Below are 24524 nucleotides of genomic sequence, written 5' to 3'. Positions count from 1 at the left end.
ATTATTTAAGTGCTATTTATTGACTAGGGAACAAAATTAAATCTCAGGTAAAAAAAATAATTAAATGATTAATTATTTAATCAACTTTGGAGCCATGTCCACATTATTGCGAGCAATGACGCCAATCTGTCCGATCTCTGGTTATAATCGACAATCCGATGGTGTTGGAAGTTATCCATTTTCTCGCCCCAACTGCCGAGCTATACGAGTTGCTACGGAGGAGGAGCGTATCATTTTGATGACGTAATTACGCTGAACAGTGGCGGACTTGCAGTCTTTGCCGATCTAGGCCTTAGGCCCTATAGCCGCCCCTTTTGCAGCACCCATGATATTGACTACATTTTAAGTTAATTCTTGTTATCATCAGCGAATTTTTTGTCACAATTTACCGCCCCTAATTTTTTGCCGCCCTAGGCGCGGGCCTACTGGGCCTTAGGGCAAATCCACCACTGACGCTGAACTACGCCACGGTCTTCGGACAGTTTTGGGGTCTCAATACATGAACGGTTACCGGCTTTGAACTACGTTCCCACGAGGGAGAGAGTCCTAGCTGGCCACATTGTGGTTGATGATATAAAATGTATTATCACTCATAATAAAACTAATACCTATACGCACTTTGTTACACTATCGCAATAAAACTAATATCCCCACGTGATACATTATCGGTGCAATAAGCGGGTACAATTGAAGGGATGTTTACAAAAACAACATAACTGCTTAGAGCGGTTGACACTTTTTAAGAACATTGTTAATCGTTTCAGGTGTCAACCAGTGTAGTCAGTTATGTCGTTTTTGTAAACATCCCTTCAATTACTTAGTGCAGGTAAGAATCTCTCAATACAAAACTTTATATTGATAAACTAAGGCATTGATGTAAAATTATTAATGAAATACGTAGTATTTTGGTCTAATTTATCTATTGTCAAGGTTTGATGCTAGATGAAAATATCCGGTTTTGTCAACATCTAACGTCAATGTGGTATTAGGTACTTATTAAATAGGTACAGTGCCTCAAACCGCGATAATTCATATTGTGATATTCACCAAAACTTCTACTTTAAAGAAAACTACCAATTTACATAAGTAAAAAGTATCTCTAAACGCTTCTTGTAGATAGGCAATCAAATCAAATACGACAATGTGTCAACTAAGAGTATTAGATTTTGATACATAACATCTACACAAAATTGACTAGATAGTTATCAATGATTTGCTGATTAAATCTTTACAGATTGAATTGGCTACCTTGCGACATATCGTAGTTAAGGAAAACAATACTCAGTCTATGCGCAACGCTATGCGCAGACTCGCGCGCAGATAATTCGAAAAAACCTAACGACTACAATTTGAAAATAGAAAATTAAAGTATTTGATATAAGTACAATTCTAGTCATAAGCGTAATTTAATTAAAGTGATACAATGTCAGAAGTAAAGAAACCAAGTAAGTTCTACTCGTCAAGATTTTTTTTTGAAGTGAAAACTTCTTTAGCGGCTCTGTGCACTTTTTGTAATGGGGAAAAAATGTTAATTTCGCGACAGGTCACGTGACCGACAGATTTGTAAGACGTAAGACGGACACGTGACCTGATCGAAAAACTGACAATGTCATTGAGTTTTCACTTCGCCCGGCACTCCCGGAGTGCAACCCGTTGTTTTTTTTTCTACTCGTCAAGAACCAAGTAAGTTCTGATTTTATGATTGTATTCTTTTATAAACTGGATTTCATCAACAGTTTGATTCACTTGAAAGAACATGCTTCGTAACAATTAAACGCTAACCTCTTAACTGGAGGTCATTTACTTGTATATAGTTTTGTACCTGTGATAAAGACCTTACAATTTTAACAATCAGGTCGAATATCAAATGTTTTTAATTTCAAATATGTAATTATTTAGGTACCTGGTGATTTTATAGCCTTTCAAGTTATAATTACCATGACCGATACTGTAAACATAATACATGCAGCTAAGAAAATTTTAAATCTTAGTATTAACACAAGTCAAGGCAGGGCAGCTTGTGCCAGATATTGTGGAGTAGCGTCCCCACATACCCTAGTGCTTTTAGGGGACTTAGGGAGTTTTCCCACCCAACAGCCGTCTGCTTGCCTTAGCCAAGCCGAGTGTCCAGCGAGATGCAATCTCGAGGGTAGATGTGAAAATATACTTGTTTGACAATATACGTGCTTGTATCGCTCTCGTTCTAGCAAAGTTTCACGAAAAGGGTGAGTGTTTGAAAGGTAAATAATAGTTATTTGTTTTACAAGGGTGCAAAGTTGTTGTTTAACCGCTGGTGCTAATATTGATACCCGAGCAAGCGAAAGATCCTAAAATTGAACCACGAGCGTAGCGAGTGGTTCGAAAAATGGAATCTTGAGCGTTGCGACTTGCGAGGGTTTCAAAGCACGAGGGTTAAACAAAATTTGCCCCCGAGTGAAACACAAAATTTTTTACCACACCAACCCGAAGCAAATATTAAATGTAAAATATCAAACAAAATCCAATTCAAATGAATGTTATGAAATATTTATCATCCAAAATCATCATTTAAAAGTCAAAGTCAAACATAAGAAAACAACTCAAAATTTGCATTTGATTACTTTGTCTCACATGTGCATTACTGATAGTAAAGTGCAACTTTGCTATCCGTTTTTAAAGTGTTTAAGTAAGTCTTTCCGAGCTGGTGCGGTGAAAACATTTTAATGGTTATTTTTTGAAGGGGAATTCGATTGTAATCTTTTTACTTAAGTACCAACTTTTAGGAGCCACAAGAACCCGCTGCGCCAAAATGCCGCTCCCATACAATCGAAATTACGCTCAAATTTTAAACCGACATGCGTGACTATTTTGCTCCAATGAAAAAAACCCACATAATTCATATTAGTAATTATTATAATTGCTAATAGCAGTGTTAGTTACAAAGAGTTGTAAATCACTTTTATATGCGAAACTAAGTAATTTACGGAAAACTAATTGGTTATTGACTGACTGCGCGATATCGACTGATAAACCTTGGAACGTTGACGTATTGTTCAGTTGTCCGTACTATAGGTACTACAAGGATAAATTATGATTTAGTTTAATTTTTGCTTTTAACTGTTATAGCTGACTGCATTGAATTTATAATAAGTTAACTAATAGTTAAAAAAACATTGTTTAAATTTTAAGTAGAAAATCTAAACATCCAGCATTACTTAGTTTTGTTACGACTTCTCTTAAATGTAATGGTTGTTCAATTACCTAGAATTCAAGTGAAAATCGTGCGATGTGTAAAAAAATTCACAAAAGTGTTTTTGGCGTTTGGGAAATACAATCCACTTCCACAAGGTAAAACAATAGTTATTTATGATACAAGTGCGGAAAGTAGGAAATTCGGAACGAGTGGCGATAAATTAAAACACGACCGAATCGGACTTCACCGAATCGGACACGATTCGCAACTCGTGTCGATTTAAAGCACAACCGCTTTAAATCGACACGAGTTGCGAACTACCTATTCGCACACGTGTACAGTTATAGTATCGTACGTATAGTACCTATTCGTATAATTATAACGGTTTACAGTAAGTACATATGGCCCTTTAATGCACGATTTTATGCAGTTACCGCAGTAGGGCGTAAAATAGCACCATATGTACTGTAATAAATATGATATGCCACGAGTACCATGCCGAAAGGTTGGGAGGGAATTATTATAGGCTATCGGGTATTCGGCTACTTTTACCACTATTCAGTATTTGGCCGAATACTAATTACTTTATCTAATTATACGAAAATACTTTAAATATACGTAGTATTGTGGAATTTTTATCCACGATTTGCTTGACTTTAATAACATACATAAGATAAATCTTACCAAACTTAGTTCTGCGAGCAAACAACATTTTGAATAATCGAATACCGAACATTCAGTCACGCTCTCGTACGAAGCGCCGAATAGACGTTAAAGATGATCCACGTTAGACCGGGCCGTGTCCGGGCCGGAGCTACCGGCGCTTAATTTTCTATGACATGACAGGCGATCACGTGAAGCTTTCCATAGAAAACGATGCGCCGGAAGCTCCGGGTCGGACACGGCCCGGTCTAAGGTGAGTCATCCTTTATTCGTGTTTCTTCTTCTTAACCTCCTTAACATTGAATTACCTACTTAATTGCAGAAGCGGCGTTAGGCATCCGTCACGTACAATGTGTGATGCTGTTCTTCGCGATGCTGCTGGCCTTCGCCATGAGGGTGAACATGAGTATGGCCATCGTCGCCATGACAGACTCTACTGCGGAAAACGTGAGTATTTTCGTGAGGATCCTATTTTTCAGTTAAATATTTAGGTAAGGTTGACGAAATATAAAGTGAGCCGACAAGTTTCAACAAGATCGGCTCACTTTATACTTGTATTTCGTCAACTGCTATAGCTGTTGGTATATAGGCCAAAATTAACGTAAGAAGGTCGTCAGTGACGAATAAAATGCAATGAAATGTAAGTGAAAAATATGACCACTATTGGGAGATTTAATTAATATGATGGAAATGAAGGTTCATGGAGATGAAACTAAGAGATAATAAAATACTTGAGGCTACTTTAGCGCTTCGAGAGGATTCGATTATCTACTCATATTAGAACAATACATACGTATATCTATACAGATAGAGTTAACCCAAGACAAGTATTATTTTAACCGTCCAACTTCTATGAAATTATAACGTATAATTAAAATAACACTTGCACTGCGTGCGCTATCAAAATCTTTGCAGACTTATATTGGTCTAACTCTAGTAGGGTAAGTTACTATGAGACTGACTTTATGTTGTTTACTTTATGTCATTATTAAACCATAACGAGGAAGTATTTAAGTAAGTATATGACATTTGTGACATACCGGGTGTGGCCTGTAACATGAGCAAAAAATTAAACTGTAGGCTGTACTCCTCATACTGAAAACATTTGTTCAGCGACTTTTAAAAATAACTTGTGGTTTGATTTTTATTACACTTTAAAGTTTATTCTAAGACGCAATGTATTGCGAATTTTGTTATGTTTAAGGCGTGACAAGCAACGTCAATCACAATAATATGGCGTGGCGATGGCGTCCATTGAAGATAATAATTATTTTGTATGAAAAATAGGGAGTCTAAATACTTCATAATTTTTAAAAGTTGTTGAACAAAAGTGTCACCGTTTGAGGAGTACAATCTATGTTTTAATTCTTTGCTCATGTTACAGGCCACACCGTGTATACATTAAAACAACGGCAGTTAATTAGTGAATGAGATATTGAGAGTTTAATCTCATAAATTAGTGCACTATTTCTCTAAATTTAACAACATGGCCTCAAACGGCTTTTTATATTAACTTAAAAAACTCGGCAAGCGCGCATTCATCCAAGAAAATACCGTGACGTTTATTTATAGACGTATGTTTTTAGAATTTGTTGTTATAGCGGCAACTGAAATACATCATCTGTGAACATTTCAACTGCCTAGCTATCACGGTTCATGAGATATGAAGTCTTAGTAATAGGGTCCTGTTTTTACCCTTTGGATATGGAACCCTTTTTTTACATTTCTTTATTTTACTTGTACTTTACATACTTAGTTAAAATTGATAAAAGTGAACAAATGCTTATATTTTAATTACCTTGATATTTTTTAGTTAGTTTACCGTAAACCGGGGTTACTTTGATTTGCGGGTCGACTTTGATAACGACTTCCCTCCGCTACTAAAGTGCTTGTTTTGACGAGTTGGAAAATAACTTCGCAGTATTTTTTTCTTTATTGGCAACACTGATAGTTGCTTCATCGCCCAGTAACCGGATGTGAGTGTAATATTATTATTTCGTCTTGAAAAAAGATATTAATGGCGGATACGCATTTCTTTCTGGTTTTATTGGTTGAAAAACTTTAACTGTATTTGTGTCAATAATTAAATACATGTAATTTTATAGTGTCTTAGGTTAATCAGTGTTTATTCGTGAGTTTATAAAAAAATACCTGAATTCGACAACCTACACATGTGCACATAGCCGGGGAATCCATGAGTCGGGGTGTCTTTGATCACTTATACGTGGTGAAATTGATCAAAATATTAAAGTAACACCATGAATTGTTTTGGCAACCTACGATTTTTTTATGTATCTTTTTCAATAATAAATATGTATCGTCTGAGTCAGTGGAAGAGGTAGAGGTTGTAGAATTATAAATTTGTATGTAAATGTTGATCTCCGGAACTGCTCATCTGATTTTAAACATTCTTTTACCCGTTTCTATTGTATGGTATTAACTTTCTGGGTGGAAATTGGCTATATTTAATACTGCGTCTTTGCTTTAGGTGTTTTATTATACGTGCGTAAGGCCACCAGCCCACCAGGGTATTAATTAATTCTACTATTAATAAATATGCATTGTTTTTTTTATAGAAACAATGCCAGAGATTACAAAAAAATATCGGGTAACGAGACTACAAAATATACCAAGAAGAACAACTCAATGAGCACGCCACACCTAGTGGCGGGCACAAGATCTATTCGTGCCGCGTCGAAAGCATACAATTTTTTTTATAGAACATACAATAAGTATAAAGGCAACATATCAAAAACCCGAGTGCACATACCAAATTTACTGAAACCTTAAAGCTTGCAATTCAAAAATCAGTTGCTAAGTGAGATAATAAGTTAAAATCCTACGTTATTTATAGTAGATAATGTAATAAGCGCTTCAAGTTATTAATTTGTATCATTTGGTATGTTATCAAAGTAACCCCACACCTTAAAAATATAAATAACTTAAAAAATACTTAACCGATTTTTATTTTTTTATTTTTTACGGGCTTTTTAGCGGGTCTACTTTAGATTGTCAGCAAAAAAATTAGTGGTTTCAAAGTAACCCCATTCTCAATATAACTTTGATCGCGTTGTTTTTATTTATTTATGAAAAAAATATAAGTCCTCATTTTTTTTTATTTGGCAGGCGGAAAGAAGAGAAAAAACCGATTATTATATTTTTATTTCATATTTTTACGTATATTAGGATCGTCAAAAAATGGTGCCAAACTCTAAAACTGATCAAAGTAACCCCGGTTTACGGTACCTATTTATTTTTCACTGCATGTTTTTCTGCTGCATATTATATTGTCGATCAAATTGTAGGTACTTACGTATATTTATATACACATGTACCTAAGTAAATATGTATTATGATTCTAGATGAACAAACGGACTGACTTTTTTAACTGAACTACACAGTTTCTTTCTGGACAGGGATTGTCGAACTTTTCTTTACAATACGGATATGATGGTCGTTCTTGTCTACGTGGCAGCGTGATAAAATGGTGTCCGTCACTTTCTATCTCGCTGTGATAAAAAGTGACAGTTATTTTACACGATTGTTACACGTGGATAAAACCATCCATAATACGCCGGCTAGGTTAGGTTAGTTCAAGTTGTGATTATGATTACGTAAAGACCTGAGATTCGAAATATGATTAGATATGCGATCGGGAAGGCTAACCTTGGCCAAACTTTCAAATTGTTAATGCCGATGATATCTGATACTTTCGATTCGATTTCAATAATGTTCTGAATAACGTAGCATTTCAAATAACTTCTTGATTTCGATATAGAAAAAAGCATTTTTTACACGGTAAATGTACCAAATTAGAGGTCATTCATAGTTATATAGGTGGTTTACGAAATTTTTATTCAAGTCGATGAGGACAACAAATATATTACAAATTTGTAGCATAATTATGATTAGGTACTACATTCCGTAAATTATGTGCGTACGTTCGATAGCTCATGTTTATTACCTACTTATTATCGAATACACACGTTTTCCTCAAAAACAGAGAAGGAAAAGGCAGCAAAAACGTGCCACAATCACGTTACTGTCAAATGGTTCTAACAAAATAGGTACAGATATACTTAACAAATCTTGTTTTTATTTATTTAAAACATTTAGTCATATACCATTCAGTCATATACAAATGAATTTATAGTATAATGTAGTAAATCTGTTTTATTTTCAGACATTCGATTGGAATATGCAAGTTCAGAGCGTGATATTGTCCTCTTTCTTCTGGGGTTATGTGGTTCTTCAGGTTCCTGGCGGCCTCTTAGCTGAGAAGGTTGGCGGCAGTCTCCTTATTAGCATTAGTGTCGGAGCCAACTCCATCATCTCTCTGATTCTGCCAACTGCTGCAGTTTACGTAAGTTTTGTCATCATCATTAACTTAAGAGTTTTCTCTTATCGATGGAGTATCTTCCAGCTTTCCCTATCTTGCGCCAGCTCTTTGACTGTTTGATATGTAAGTTTTGTATTGACTTCAAAAAAGATTTAATTTAAGAAATGTCTCGAGTGTCCTGATTAGCAGGCATCATCACATATGGCCTTAGTGTACCATATTCTATCTAATTCTGGTGACTGCTGTCATCATTTATTGAAAATCCTCTAAATTCCGTTTCCTATTTTAAATTCCTATTTAATAATTTTATTGATAATATTTTTTCTTTTTATGTTTAGTTTTGGTAGTTTTATTATATACGTACTTAGTTATAATTTTCTTTTATTCAATCTTCATCGTTATTGTAACTTCTGTATTCTGTCTAAGAATATTCACTCACAATGTGTCATATCTTAGATAAACTACATGATCTTGGTCTTTAAAATGTCATCCGTTATCTCCTAATCATCATCAATCAATACGTCAGTAGCTAGTGTGAGTAGTCAAATTTCAAGATTTTGTTGATTTGTTTTTGGTATGAACATGAGATATTGTTATCATTTGGTTATCGTTAATGTTTATTATACAGGTTGTCAAGTTCAGTACACATTAGGGACCAAACGAAGCCCAATGATGGAGCTACCTTAGATACTACCGAATTGACCCTAATTACAAGCTTTTATTTAGTTTCACCTGACCGTTGTCTGTCTGTCTGTGTGTAATCAAATCTTGCAAGTTAAATTTGATCCCCTTCCCGGTTTCCGATTGAGCTGAAATTTTGCATACATACGTAAATCGGGTGACAATGCAATATTATGGTGTCATCGAGCTGATCTGATGATGGAGACTGGAGGTGGCCATAGGAACTCTGTGATAAAACAACGAAACTTAATTGTTTTTGGGGTTTTTAGAATTGTCTCGATGAGTATTAGTAACAAAGAGGGTAGAAAACGAAAACATAGACTTGAAAAATAAACTCATTAACATGAAAAACAAAGTAGAACTCCTCGAACAAAAGGTCCACACCATGGAACAAGTCCAAATGGGAAATCACCTGGAAATATGCGGCATACAAAAAACGGAAGGTGAAAACCTGAAGGATATTGTGAAAAAAATCGCTGAAAAAATAAACCAGGACCCCGACGACGTCATACAGACATACAGAAAAGCCAGTAAGGCACCAGATGGACAGAAAAGGAATTTAGCCACAGTAGTGGTCACACTTCGCGAAGGACGGCGGGACAAGTGGTTGGACGAATCCAAAACCACCACCCTCACAGGGCGCGACCTCGGGAGACCGGAAGATCACAGGATCTTTATGCGTGAGGCCTTATCACCCACGACCGCCTACCTACTCTGGAAAGCCAAGTCGGAGCTAAAGGAAACCAATATGTACAAGTTTGTATGGTGTAAAAAAGGATGCATACTTATCAAGAAGGACGAGCAAGGTAAAACACACCCTATAAGATCGGTGAGTGATATTGAATATTGGGCTTCCAAAACGGAGTGACAGTGACTCTTCACACCTATAAAGACATATAAATGCCTACCTATAGAAAAATTGCTAAATGTCTAGCTCACTCAACATCAACGAAGGTACTTTCAGCAGTTGGAACGATTATATAAGTGCTATTCCAACAGCATGTCGATATCTTATTACACTGCATGTAAACATAAGATCGATGTTATTAAATTTCTCGCATTTAGAATACATAGTTACACATAGTAGTCGCATAATAGACTTAATTGTACTTACGGAAGTTAACATATCCGATACATGTAAATCATTATTTAATTTAGCGGATTATAACATGCACACTAATCTTAGAAAAAACCGGAAAGGTGGGGGAATAATATTATATGTACGCAAAACCATCCCATTTACCCTGATCCCTCATGCGTCTTTACATTTTGAATCGTTATGCGGGCGCATAGACATAAACAACAAAGAAAAAATCAGTATCTGTGCGGTGTACCGACCGCCCGATAAATGCAAATCGTACTTTGTAAACGAGTTATGTACAACTATAAACCACATCTCCGACAAAAATAAAGTAATAATTATTGGTGACATGAATATTGACTTGAAAAAACAAAATAGTATTAATACTATGTATTTAAATAGACTTTCTGAACTAGGACTAGAGTGTGGCATAAGTCAATTCACCCGAGAGGAAAGTAAAGGAAACATAATATCGAGATCCTGTATAGATCATATCTTTTTAAGGCCGATTAATTGCCACCCAGTACATACCGGGGTCATTAACATATCTATTGCTGATCATTACATAACAGGCTGTGCGCTAGCGATAGCCGGCGCAAGCGCCCGTGCGCCCGCGGCGCGATTAGTAACCGTGTTAGACAACGATAAGGTCGATATTGCGCTGCAGCAGGTTGAATGGGATGAAGCGCTCGCCTACAATTGTCCGAATAAAATATTTAACTTCGTCAAGGAAAAAATACAAAATGCATACGATGAATGTAAAAAGACAATAAGGTGTAAAAATATAAAAACTAAATGTAAATGGGTAAATAAAAAGATGTTAATAATGTGTAAACAAAGAGATAAAATGTATAAAATTTGGAAAAAAGCGCCGGAAAAAATTGAAAACAGAATTTTATATAATAAGTATCGTAACAAAACAAATAAATATATTAACTTTATTAAAAATAGGTACATTAAACAAGAAATTACTAAAAATTTTAAAAATTCGAAAAAAATATGGCGCATAATTAATGAACTGTGTGGCAAAATAAATTCTTCTATTGATGAGGTAATTATGAAACATTTTAAAATGAACGAAAGAGAAATATGTAGTAATTTTGCCCGAGAATTTCATGATAATGTAAATAAAATATCAGTCCCATGTAAAATACAAATTCTCGACCATACGGAGTTTGCCGGGGCCGCAGATGTGGCAATGAGGGTTAAAAAAGCGACATGTGACAATATTTCTAAAATAATCAAAAGTTTAAATGATAGAAAAAGCCCGGGGTTTGATAAAATTCGAGTCATAGACATTAAAAAAAATTGTCTTAACATTGCACCAATTCTTACTCACTTAATTAATACCTGCCTTGCCACATCTGTATACCCCGAACAACTCAAAACTGGTATAATACGCCCTATTTACAAAAAAGGAGCGCATAAAGACTATAACAACTATAGACCTATTACTATATTGTCGTGTATCGATAAGATAGTTGAGAGATACCTCGGTAACGAAATCAGTAACTTTTTGAATCAAAACAATATAATAAACAGTAAACAATACGGTTTTCAAAAAAACCGAAGTACCTCTCAGCTACTTTGTGACTTTAACAATGAAATCAACGAGCACATGCATGAAAAAAGGCATGTGCTCGTTGTTTTCATTGATTTTAGCAAAGCTTTTGAAATGTTAGATTATGAAACGTTGTATTGCAAACTAGAGCAGAGCGGTATACAGGGCCCTTTAGTTAACTTGCTGAAAAACTATCACAAAAATAGACACACACGAGTAAAGATAAACAACACATACAGTGACGAAATAAAAACCGAAAAAGGCACGGCACAAGGATCCATAATCGGCCCAACTGAGTACTTGCTGTATGTTAATGATATGTGCAACATAATAACCGAGGGCTCTGTCTATCAGTTCGCGGACGACACATGCATTATCACAGCCGACCGCGACATAGCGGCCGCCGAGCGCACAATGCAATCTAACTTCAACACCCTTTGCAAATGGGCGCACGACGTCGGTTTAGTAATTAACGCGCAAAAGACGAAAATAATGCATATTCGTTCGGCTCACAATAAAACCACTCATGACATTACTGTGTTTGCACACCAACATAGCTGCTTGCACCAATATAATATCACAAAGTGTAACTGTGATAAAATCGAAGTAGTCACAGAACACATGTATCTTGGGCTCATAATCGACCATAGATTCAACTGGGGACCTCATATTAATTATGTGTGCGATAAATTAAGAGCAATTCTAAGTAAAATGTCAACCCTAAGGTACAAATTACCGTACAAAACCTTGCGTATGCTGTACTTAGCCCTGGCTGACTCTGTGATCGGTTACGCTCTAAGTACATATGGTAGAACCTTTAAAACATATATAGAAAAAATATATAACCTACAGATAAGACTACTGAAGACAATTGTACCTAAGCATATAAAAAAGAAACACGAAACCGACTACGCACAACTTTTCAAATACTGTAATATACTCCCAGTTCAAAATAAATGTAAACTAGCCATACTAACTGAAGAATATCACCATGTTACTAAACTAAAAGAATATATAAGATGTACAAAACTAAGAAGTTTACAGAGCCAAAACAAATATTGTTTACCCAAATATAAGAACATTTATGGCACTAGATTGTATACATATATATTGCCTAAAATATTAAATGATTTGCCAGAAGATACTAGAGTAAAATATGTAAACGGGAAAAATATAAAAAAAGTAATTAAGACGCACTTGTTACAATCTAACGACTTTAGTTACATATATTAAGAATCTTAATTAGTATAAGATAGATATGTATATTGTCATGTTATTTTCTCGAACTCCCCATCGGCATACAAACCTCCTCAAGGTTTTGCCCACGATGGGTCTTGTAATAATAATGTAATTTAATTAGCTTATTGTTCAATAAATTAAAAAAAAAAAAAAAAAAAAAGTTGCCTGTGGAAAAAAAAGTACAGTCGGCGATAAAAGCTTGTATCAAAAGTGAAATTTTTGCCAAAAACTTATTTATCATAACAGTTTTCGGTAAAATTTGGTCAATTTGTAAGTATGTAGTAGGTATTAGTAATTAGTAGTCTGGTCTTTGACCATTATTTTTTACGGGTAGGTATAGTCGACTTAAGTTCTTAATTTTCGGAATTATCAACTTTTTAAAAGTTACAAAGACGCTTCAGCAAAAACACAATATCAGTGTTATTAGCACATCTATTTAGTATCTGTTTATCTATTTATGGTTGATAGAGTTCACCGGAATTAAACGATATCAGGCAAACGAATTTTGTGGCAAAGGTTTCTTTAAAAAAAAAAGAAAGAAGACAAAGGGCTGTTTTTAAGTAAAAGTGCAGGAATTAAGGGCAGAAATAAAAAAAAACTCTTAATTTCAGGGTGGTTGGTACGCAGTATGCGCCTGTCGGGTGCTGCAAGGTTTAGCCCAAGGATTCATTTATCCCAGTATGCACAACCTTATCGGAAAATGGGTGCCATTAGAAGAAAAAAGCCGGTTAGGGACATTTATATATGCAGGTAAATTAATTTAAGAAATCAGTTTTTCTAGCCACATTATTTTTATAGTATCAAAAAGTGAATGAAGCAAAATAAAGCAATAGTTTGATTTCTTCCCATAGGAAATACGGTGTGATGATTGTGAAATCTATGTATTTAAATCGTACAAAATTTTTGTAAACGTAAACTTACCTACATCAAGATAAGTGATTAGAATGGCGTAGTAGGTAGCTCATAAAATGTTTATGGTTGACGGTAAAAGCAAACTCGTCATGTCAAATAACAAAGCATGGTGACAAAATGAAAATTATCTGATGAAATATTTTTATTATGTTCTCAGCTTTTATTACTGCTTTCTGTTCACTGGTTTCTGGACATGTATTGTGTTATGTCACAATGTAAAGTTAGAGTACATCTATGTTACATTTTGCTTAAATACTTACATATAGCCTCCTTGCCTCCTGAGGTATTTCCTTTGCGCTACGACATGGGATTCTTCAAGAAGCGGGTATTTAGGGTTCTCAAGGGTCGGCAACGCTTAAGTGGCTCCTGTGATGTTGCTTATGTCCATGGGCGACGATGACCGCTTCCCATAAGGCGGCTCGTCTGCTCGTTTGCTGACTATTACATAAAACAAAAAGAAAAAAAAATATAGGTTCCTAAATTGAGCTTCATTTAGAATTTTTCACATTTTTCCCAGGAGCTCAATTGGGTACAGCAGTTATGCTGATGTCAGCTGGCTTCTTGGCAGACTATTGGGGCTGGCCCGCCATATTTTACTTTGTTGGTACATGTGGAGTCATCTGGACCCTCGTCTACATATTTATCGGAGCAGGAGAACCTCAAAACTCGAAATTGATAAGTGAAGAAGAGAAGCTGTATATTCAGACTTCTCTTGGTCAAGTTGGAGGTAAAAAGGTTAGTTTTAAATTAAATCTTTGAAAAATACTTTTTCGTTTATTTACAACTTCCTTAACAACTGGCCGGAGGAAGCGCTAAATCGGGAGTCATGGAGAACCAAGGGAGAGGCCTTCGCCCAGCAGTGGGACACACAAATAGGCTAAGAAAAAAAAATTACAACATATTTTTTAATTTATTTACTTATGAATTGCAGACACTTCCAATGCCATGGGTATCATTGTTGACGTCTATGCCCTTCATCAGTCTGATCATCGTGCACTGTTGCCAAAACTGGGGATTCTGGACACTAATGACTGAGATACCGTCTTACATGAGCCAAGTTCTGGGAGTCAACATCAAAGCGGTATGTAAATTATGTAACACTACCGACGATTGGAAGATACATTAGTACATTTTTGTATTTATTTCACTTAGGTATTCCCCCCGTATGTTATCGAGGGTATCGAGGTGTAGTACATTATGTAAGTAAATGATATGACACCCACATAGTTATGGAATTGATGTGGTAGTTCGTTTGACATTTAATTTTGCGCTACGTTATTCTAATAGGTACCTACTCATACGTACCTAAAATATTACCTTGATTAAGTTTATGATGCTTACATTTTCATTCAACAGAACCTTAGCCTTTTTGACCATGGATGCCGTGGTATAGACGATTGAGGAATAAAAAAAATACATTTATGTTTTCAGAATGGTGTATTGTCGGCCACCCCTTACATCGTGATGTACATCCTCAGCTTTCCCGTTGGCTTCATATCTGATTATGCCCTCGCTAAAGGCTGGGTCAGTACTACTGCTGCCAGGAAGATTAGCAATAGCATCGGTAATTTATTTTTGTAATAATTAATAAATAATATCGCATGTAATTATTCAAATGCCAATATGTGGAAATGGAACTACATGAACTGTGTGTGTATTAATTCTGTAGCCAATAGCTTATTGAGTATAAAACGATCAAAACTAAACCTTACTTGAAAATAACTAGCTGAAAACGACATTCCAGGTCATCAAGCATTCTCAAGTTCTAAAGAGGAACTAAATAGTTTAGATTTAAGCTAGTTATTAATTTCGTTTAGTTAGTACCACTGTATATATATTGTATGTAAATAAATGTTTTCACGCAATAGTTTAATACAACCTATGTTTTTGTTGGCAGGTTTCATAGGCCCAGCAATAGCCTTGATTGGATTAGCATATGTGCCAGCTGGTAACATAACCCTGGCAGTTGGTATACTGTCTGCTGTGGTGGGACTCAACGCGGGACACTTCACCGGCTTCATGGTAAGACAAATTATTATCCTTGTTAAATCAACTTCTACGCAAAAACAGCAACGTTTGAATCCCCATTCTGAGTTAATAATGTGTAGATGGCCTACTATTTTGTCGTAATATACGAACGCAGTTGCAGAAATGGGATAAATTATGAAACTACTGTCTCATTTGACATAAGCGGGATGCCCGAGTAATTATTTACTCACTAAATAAATAAATACTTGTCTTTATTATTTCAGCTAGTTCATCTGGACATGGCGCCCAATTTTGCGGGAACTATGCTTGGCATCACGAATGCCCTTGCGAATATTATCTCCATTATTGCGCCACTAGCCGCCGGAGCCATTATTAAAGACGAGGTAACTCTTACAATTTATTATAAGTAAATATAAAATAAATAATAATTTAATTACATTTATTAGATTTCGATTGCAAGATAGAATTAGGAACAGTGTGATAAGGGAAAAGTGTGGACTGAATGTAGATGTAGTGACAAAAATTGAGAAAGGTATGTTGAGATGGTTTGGACATGTGGAAAGAATGAGTGAAAGAAGGCTAACAAAGAGAGTGTATAAGGGAGAAATGGAAGTGGGAGTTGGAAGGGGTAGACCTCGGCGGACTTTCTCTGATCAGATCGGGGAAATCCTGAAGAAAGGCCAGGTCAAGAGCACCCTAAACCGGCGAGCGTGTATGAGGAATGTTATGAAAGTGAAGGAAGCGAAAGAGGTATGTCAGGATCGTAGCAAGTGGAAATCCGTGGTCTCTGCCTACCCCTCCGGGAAATAGGCGTGATTATATGTTTGTGTATGTGTATGTTTGTATGTTAATTACATTTTATTATGACATTCACAGTCTTAACAAAAATAATAATTGTAATCAAGCAACTGTTCTTTTCTGGTGTCGGTATCGGAGGGATTTAAGAGGAAAGGAACACCAAGGGAAAGGTAGATGAACTGTGTTATAGGTGAACGATGAGATGATGGACGACTTACTAGGTACGGACGAAATAGACATGCCGGGCCGACTCCAAGTGACCGGGAAAAGGAAAAGATGACGACGATGGTTTATAATAACTATAGTTTTAAATACTATTAAATAAAAAAGTAAAATGTAAAATCGATTCCTAACGCACGGCACGCTAGTAGTACCTACAGTTCTAACAAACAAACCACGGGTTTGGGGCCTGAAATGGGATAAAAAGGCTGGGGACTGCAAACTGCACTTTATGTGTATTTCATGTGAACCTATTTTTGTACAATAATATGTTTTACTACTACCATTACTACTACTACTACTACTGAGCATCTCTTGAGCAGAGGGAAAGATGCAAGATTACGTTTCGCTTCCACGGTTGTACATTCGATCATTGACCAATGTTATATTTCAGAGTGACGCAGCAGAATGGCGTAAGGTGTTCTACCTGTCCTCTTTTATATACATCTTGGGAAATACCATATACCTTATTTTCGGAACCAGTATTCGGCAGTCTTGGAACGAACCGAAGACAGAGAAAAACATCGAAAATGCTACTGGTAAGGACATTTTATTTCAACTTTACTGAAGTAAAATAGGGGACAGAATGAGAATGTGTTGTAAAAACTTATTAAATTATGTTTTTTACAGACGCTGAGAAAACTGAAAAAGTTATATAAAATCCACTAAAAGACTTAATAAAATAGATAAATATGTACGACATAATTTATTTCTTAATTTAATTACTAGTCTTATTATAATTGTCAATTGTTTGTTATGTATCTAATAAAAATGTAACAAGTTAGTTTCTTTGAAGTTTTATTGTCTGTTGTCACCTTTAATTAGGTCGTGGAAAAGTTCTTTCATACCTATTTTATAGGTTTATACTGGTTGAATTAAAAAAATTACATTAAAAAAACTTTTTCCCGCCAAGATTTTGATGACAGTACACGTTCGACTTGGCCTCAAACTTGATTCAAAATGTAGCCTAAATATATCAACCGCGTCATAATCACTAACCCAATTAGGTATACCTCTCTCTTTACAAATCGGCCTCGTACTTTTGATGCTACGGGGAATTATTACACTGCCAATCATACAGCAAATACATCCATAGCCTCAATAGCCTTCTAAGAACACAGCCTCTCCGAAAATTGGGTAATCATCAGATTATACTTTCTCTAGTTACAGACGCAATCTCCTTTATTTTTTCTCCGTCGACGAAGGAAAGGAATTGAATAACTACTACGTGTTATATTTTAATATTTTCAATACGCGCAATTCCGCCAAAGAACAGTCAAACAAATATTCATTATTTCAATATAGTACTACCAAATATTCAATATTCGTCCGAGCATTATTGGAAAACTCGATATCAATGCAAGCAATGCAACGCAGAGCGACATTGCTATGTATAAAATTATATTGGAATGGCATAGAACATTCCTTTGCGGGTTTAGGTACTATTATGAAGTTTATATTTTAATTAGTAGTATTTTAATTATGTTATAACCTTGCCTTGTCAAAACTAGAATTAGTTAATTGAATTTAATTTTTGAATAATTAGTCAAATCTAATTTTCATCAAGACAACTTGTAAAAAGCAGTTAAAATTAAAACGAAGGCGCTTTGCGAAATCTAGGTTTATTGATAAACACTACCTGTAGGTAAATACTATCTGTTCGAAGCGAGGTACCTAGACTATGACCATATAGATCATTACTCAATAGTTTATTATGACCTCTGGTTTAAACAGCCATGTGGGTCAGCGCAGGTCAGTTAGGTATAAGGTACTTGTAATGAAAGAATAGGCGTTGTGAATGCTATGGCTGATTATGGTTTTGAGTTAGTGCTCACTATTCACGTGTAGTATGGCGTATGGTGCAACTTCTAGAAACTGGTATTATAAAAAAATAAATGACAGGAAATAAGAAAAACAAACGTGGCTATCGGGTTATTAACCGCACTAAACAAGGATACGGCAAAGGTCGACATTGCATTGGATTACTCTTGATAGATAAAACAGTACTATACAAGTATACTAGTGTTGTTTTATAGATTAATTCAATGTGCTCAACATACAACAAAACCAACATAACTAAATCTTGCTTACTGCTGTGGCGAAATAACCCGAAGTGGATCTTCACCGCCGACACCAACGACCGCCATGCTACCTACTCTGTCCAAAGCCTGTACAGTCGACGGCACCGAGTTAGCTAAGGTCTTTTCATAACGTCTCTCCAGCGGTAGGTACCTAGGGCATCCAGACGGTCTTCGGCCAATTGGTACTCCAGAGTAGGCCTTTCACAGCGCGATATGTACAAACGTTGTCTCGAAATGGTGGATTTGTAGCTATAAGACCGCCTTTTGGTCTACAAATTTGTTTGTGAAGTTTAAGCTCCTTTTCGTATTACCAAAGAGAATAGATAGTATAGAGGGGTCCTGTCATAGTAAATTTTGTAGTGACAGTAAATTTACTGCCATCTATACACACGACCAAAACTCAAAATGAAAACGTATAAAACTATCAAAAAATTAATATATTTGGATAAATGATTTTATTATTTTTATATCATTTTGACCCATGTTCATTCACTGATACCTATGTGTTAAAATTGTTAAATATGAAACGGTGTCGTCACCGCCATCTAGCCGAGGATAGGCCAAAGGTGTATGCGCCATCTGTCCGAGAATGACTTTTTCTTGACTTCCGAGGCACGTTTCTTCCTTAGACTTTATTCATCTTATACGGAGTTACATATGTCTTTGGTATTAGATATTTATTATTTGGTGAAAAATAAAGAATATATATTGGTATTATATTATAACAGATATAATATATCGTATGTTGATATTATTAAAATTTTAAGAGGTATGTGGATACATGGAAGTTCGCCTAGCAGCACTAGACCTTTTTGTCGCTGTAAATGTAAGGGATAAGTTACAAGAATAAACATTTTCGCTAATGGAATTTACTTGGAAACGCACTTATGACGCGCCTTTAATAAATGTAGCTTCTGAGTGTAATATTAACGTTACTTGGAATCATATTCATGTTCCTTCATTTTATGTTCTTGTTAATTGAACTTGTTTTTAAAATATAAATATTATACGTACTCAAGCCTACTCAAGGGAAATAGGGTTATTTGATTAATTTCTACACAACAATTTTCATTGTCTTTAGGTACTATAAACTAGGTTAGGTTGTTGAGCGCGTTCATAATTTCATACATCTATATGTATGAAATTTATAAGTTTGACGTTTAAAATAACACTTGCACTGCGTATGTTATCAAAATCGTTGCAGACTTATCTTGCATTATCCTAGATCTGTGGTTAATACCAACAGGGAATACCTACAATTATTATAATGACATTTGTTATCTTATCAATGTCTTATTTTATGAAATGTCAAAGCCTACTGGCTTTACTAGAACACTATCGATAACTTAAATCCAATACATCTACATGTACGGTAGCGGCAAATAATCTATCATATTTTTTCAGATACATTGCATAATTTTTTTGGTAATTTCTCAATAATGGCTTTCGATGAAATTATATACTTAATTAGGGCGTATGAAAACGACAATTTGAACAAACTAGGGTAGGTAAATTTTTTAAAGAAGCAAATATCTAGCTCAAAGCCACCAGTAACAATAGAACGTATCATGCATAACGACACAATAGTCTCAGATCCAGTGGAAATCGCCACTGCCTTTAATGATTATTATGTAGAGTCTACGCACAAATCACAAAATCCTCAGCCCATAAACAGTAGCAATAATAATATTAGAAGCAACTCCATGTTTTTGAAACCAGTGTCGGAAACAGAACTTAAAAACGTAGTGATGTCTCTAAAAACACTAAATCAGAAGGCTATGATGGAATCAGTACAAGCATAATAAAGTCTTGCATTAGCGAAATCGTGGCCATCTTAACACACTTAGTAAATCTATCTTTTCTGTCTGGAACCTTCCCTGAAGCTCTTAAAAAGTCGGTAGTTAAACCTCTATTTAAGAAAGGTAAAAAAGACGATATAGGTAATTACCGCCCAATAACATTAATACCTATACTATCAAAAGTCTTTGAGAAATGCATGCATAAGAGATTGCTTGATTTCTGTACAAAATACAGTATTATAAAAAAAGAGCAATTTGGCTTCCAAAAAAAACAAATCAACAACTTTAGCCATTTTTTCGATACTGAAGCTAATATTGACTAGTCTTAGCAGTAATTATTGGACCACAGGGCTATTTTTCGATTTATCTAAAGCCTTTGATTTCGTCTCTCATAGTCTATTATTAGCAAAACTCGAAAAACTCGGTATTCGAGGGCCGGCTCTCCAATGGATATCATCATATTTGGAAAACAGATTTCAATGCGTCAAAATTACAAGAAAAAGTGAAACTAATGAGATGACTAACTACTCATCTGGATTTAGATGCAATACGTACGGAGTCCCACAAGGAAGTGTTTTGGGCCCAATACTATTTTTACTTTACATTAATGACATCACGGACATAACAAACCACAGTTGTATTTTATTTGCTGACGATATATCTATGATTGTAACGTCCAACAAAGATAATTATACAGTTAATGACCACGAACAAGATGTTAATAACACGATCAGTAAAGTAAAAGATTGGCTTTATTCGAATAACTTAAAAATTAACCTAGGCAAATCTAAATTTATGAATTTTAATAAATCAATGAATCCGAATTTGAATATTAATCTGAATATTTCAGGTATAGAAAATGTTACGCAAACTAAATTCCTAGGAGTAATTCTAGACGAGAATTTGGACTGGAAGGCACAATTGGAGAACGTTGCTAACCGGATAAATAAATATGTGTAAAACGGCAATATCCTGCTATCATGCATACGTAGAGTCCGTTTTACGCTATGGCTTAATAATATGGGGCAATAGCACCGATTTAAATAGAGCCTTTATTGCACACAAAAAATGCATTCGTGCAATACACGGGATGCGACCAGTTGAATCATGCAGACCACTTTTTAAAAGCTTGGTTTGTTACCTCTCCCGTCTCTTTATATTTATGAAATATGCATGTTTGTTCATAAGCACAAAGATTTATTTAAAAAAGCCTGTGGCAGCCATCCACGCTCTTGCCGCAATCCGGATAGACTACTTCCTGATGAAAATCCGAGATTAGCGAAACATAAAAAAAGCTGCACGATTATGTGCCTTAATATGTATAATGCATTACCTAATGATATGAAGACATTAAATATTATAGCATTCAAGCGACAATTGCATCAATGGCTAAATAACTACAATTTTTATAGCACAAATGAATTCTTGGACATGAAATTTAATTAATTAGACTTGACCTGTATAACATTAATAATTAATATATATATAAATAGAGACATTATTTTATATGTTTTGCATGATAGTTTTTAAGTCTTGTACATATTTTGCATACCATTTATGGTTAAACATAAAACCTACCACCTATCGCATGAACACCGATGTACCTGGTAATGTTTATTGCAAATAAAATATTCTTATTCTTATTCTTAAATAATTAGTTTGCCTGAGTTTTTGCGGTAGTCCGGTGGGTATTAGTTTGTAAAGTATTGAATCGATTTACTTTTCAAACCTTATAAAAAAGTAATCAGGAGACTTTAATCTACATCCTACTAAAATTTCGTGAGATTTGACTGAAACCACTTTTCCCTATGTTTGCTGCGGGGCCCTTTCAAAATGGAACGTCTATTCGAATACGCCGTACACAACATAGGTACGAGGGTCTTTAGGTAAGTATTTTACTTATTAAAGATAGTAAGGTAAATTTTTATGGCCATACTTATAGATTGCAAAAGTCACGTTTCATATTCTATTTCTTAAAGAATAGCATTTTATTGCTTTGTTGTCGGTGTATCTGATACTTTTGTATTTAGGTACACAGTCATGTTTGTTTATTGGCCTCATCATTTGCCTCGATTATAAACACTTTTAAATCTTATTTACTTAATTAAAATTAAAGACGAATGTGTACTTTCGCTTCTCTGTGTCAGTCTCGTAACGGTATTTTTTTTCCGTGGGAGGGGTGTTAACCCGCCGCACAACCACCGAATTGCTGGAGGGCCACACCCTACTTTGGTTAGCGATTCCATCGGCATTATCCGAGAAGCGTAGCTATGATGTACTACCGACCATCTTATTTTATTAAGAGTGTGTCATATATTTTGCGGCCTTCGAAGAGTAACATATTATTGCAGGTGACTGTACAATTGAGATGAAAGGGGTGATCAACATTTAGGCCGTTTATCAGTGACTGACCGTACGAATGAGAAGAAGATACAGATAGACAGGATTGACGGTTCGTATCGCATCTGGCAGATGCGGTATCGCATCAGTTACTGACGCACGTGTAGATGGTACATCTCATTTACACGTTAAGTTATTAAACATGGGCGTGAATGAAGAAAATGTGAGACCTAGTAAGTACATAATTACATCTTATATAATTATGTTGGTGCAACATGGTGAACATAATCCGCACACAACTGAAATAGAATTTGTTCATAACAGACATTTTTAACGTGATATAAAAGAGATTTGTATAAATATTTTAAAAGTAAACTCTTTAATCTTATGTTTTATTGTATTACATTCTAGTGCTGAAGTTTGAACGTTGTTAATTAATTAATTGCGGAAAAAATCTTAATGTTATTATTTGGTGTTCGTTTGGCCTTTTAACATTTTGTTGTCTGGAAGAGATTTAGTAGTAAGTATATTAATATTTAATTTCCATCCCTATACTTACAAAAATATCGATATATTTCGAGCTCCAATTTCCTGAACTTTCTCATCCTTTATGCTGCATTTGACACGCTTACTTTCTCCTCTTTTTTTCTCAAAGGTTAACTGGAAGAGATTCCGTCCGCCCTTGTACTTAACTTTTTCTTATTACTTTTATTGCATGTTTTTGTACAATAAAGAACATTCTATAAAATCTTTTACAATAGTTTTTCCGCTTAGGCATTAAACCAAAGATTTTTTCCTCAAGTTATAATAATGGGAAAAAACCCCGATCATTTTTGAATTAAAATATATCTTAGGATCGTTTTTTAATTTGTTTTACATTATATTATATAAGTTGTTTGCGGTTCTTATTCTTAAAATAATCAAACATTGAACCCGTTAATATGACCTTGTCAGCTAAGTGGAGCGTCGCATATAAAAACAAATAATCAATATCAATGAAAATCACAACAACAATACAGTAGGTATAACAGTTTTTGCGAACGGCCCAAAGCTTACGTAAGTGATGCAGATGATAGTTGGTACAATCGATGTTATTTTTTATTTTATTGCTAGAAATGAAAGTAAAATATTGCTGCAGATAGTGCAGTTATTATTGTAGTACTTGATAGTGCGTATTGACAAAAACTAGTTTATGAAAATAATGATGCTAGTTTTCTATTAGACAAAACACATTAAAGGTTCAATATCGTGCACCTATACCTACTACTAGTTTTAGACAAATTATATGGGATTGGAGTAAGAGGAATAAACGCACGTAAAAAAGATTGGCACTAAAATGACAAAATTTACCTAAGCGTTAAAGAACTAAAAAAATTACTTTCATTTCATTACTGCGTCCAGCAGGGTTTCATGTGACATTTGTGTACCTACCTAAATATACTTTACTGTGCTTGTAATACCCGTGTTCTACATGTGAATTGTAATAAATAAATAAACACAATACATTAAATATTACATCCATTTTATAACACACCTATTAACAAAACACAACGAGATTTACTTTCTCCTTTTGGATAAGTTATCATGGTTTATACACCTACTTTATCTTTTATTTATCTGTTGAGTTGTTAAACCAATAAGTCGCTATGA

General features: G+C 35.0%; 2 protein-coding genes across 4 annotated transcripts in view; both read left to right on the top strand.

Moving 5' to 3' along the window:
- Positions 1 to 1303: 1303 nt before the first annotated feature.
- On the top strand, positions 1304 to 17438 carry LOC134796365 (putative inorganic phosphate cotransporter). Of its 3 annotated transcripts, none has more exons than XM_063768536.1 (11): positions 1304 to 1445; positions 4158 to 4282; positions 8019 to 8198; positions 13348 to 13486; positions 14166 to 14383; positions 14580 to 14729; positions 15080 to 15212; positions 15546 to 15670; positions 15901 to 16020; positions 17049 to 17193; positions 17285 to 17438. In XM_063768536.1, exons 1-11 carry the CDS (start codon positions 1424 to 1426, stop codon positions 17311 to 17313), a joined length of 1386 nt encoding a protein of 461 aa, XP_063624606.1. In that variant the 5' UTR covers positions 1304 to 1423; the 3' UTR covers positions 17314 to 17438. The 3 variants fall into 3 exon arrangements, with proteins under 3 accessions (XP_063624606.1, XP_063624607.1, XP_063624605.1); XM_063768537.1 differs by lacking the exon at positions 1304 to 1445 and adding an exon at positions 2010 to 2225; XM_063768535.1 differs by lacking the exon at positions 1304 to 1445 and adding an exon at positions 3031 to 3327.
- Positions 17439 to 22965: 5527 nt separating this feature from the next.
- The window catches only part of LOC134796370 (putative inorganic phosphate cotransporter), a 31197-nt gene continuing 29638 nt past the window's right edge, over positions 22966 to 24524 (top strand). The window contains exon 1 of the mRNA XM_063768541.1: positions 22966 to 23107. Coding sequence (XP_063624611.1) covers positions 23077 to 23107 — 31 coding nt within the window. The 5' untranslated portion in view covers positions 22966 to 23076. The remainder of the gene's footprint in view (positions 23108 to 24524) is intronic.

Source organism: Cydia splendana, chromosome 13, assembly GCF_910591565.1.
Source record: "Cydia splendana chromosome 13, ilCydSple1.2, whole genome shotgun sequence".
NCBI classification, from domain to species: Eukaryota; Metazoa; Arthropoda; class Insecta; order Lepidoptera; family Tortricidae; genus Cydia; species Cydia splendana.
Note: the sequence above shows the minus strand (reverse complement) of the source record. Positions and strands in the feature narration are given on the sequence as shown.

Bases quoted from the DNA above. Each gene is read 5' to 3' on its own strand.
- LOC134796365 (XM_063768535.1), top strand. From the start codon at position 3,225: ATGGTTGTTCAATTACCTAGAATTCAAGTGAAAATCGTGCGATGTGTA. The intron at 14,384-14,579 runs GTTAGTTTTAAA...TATGAATTGCAG, and splicing joins GTCAAGTTGGAGGTAAAAAG to ACACTTCCAATGCCATGGGT. The intron at 15,213-15,545 runs GTAATTTATTTT...TTTTGTTGGCAG, and splicing joins GAAGATTAGCAATAGCATCG to GTTTCATAGGCCCAGCAATA.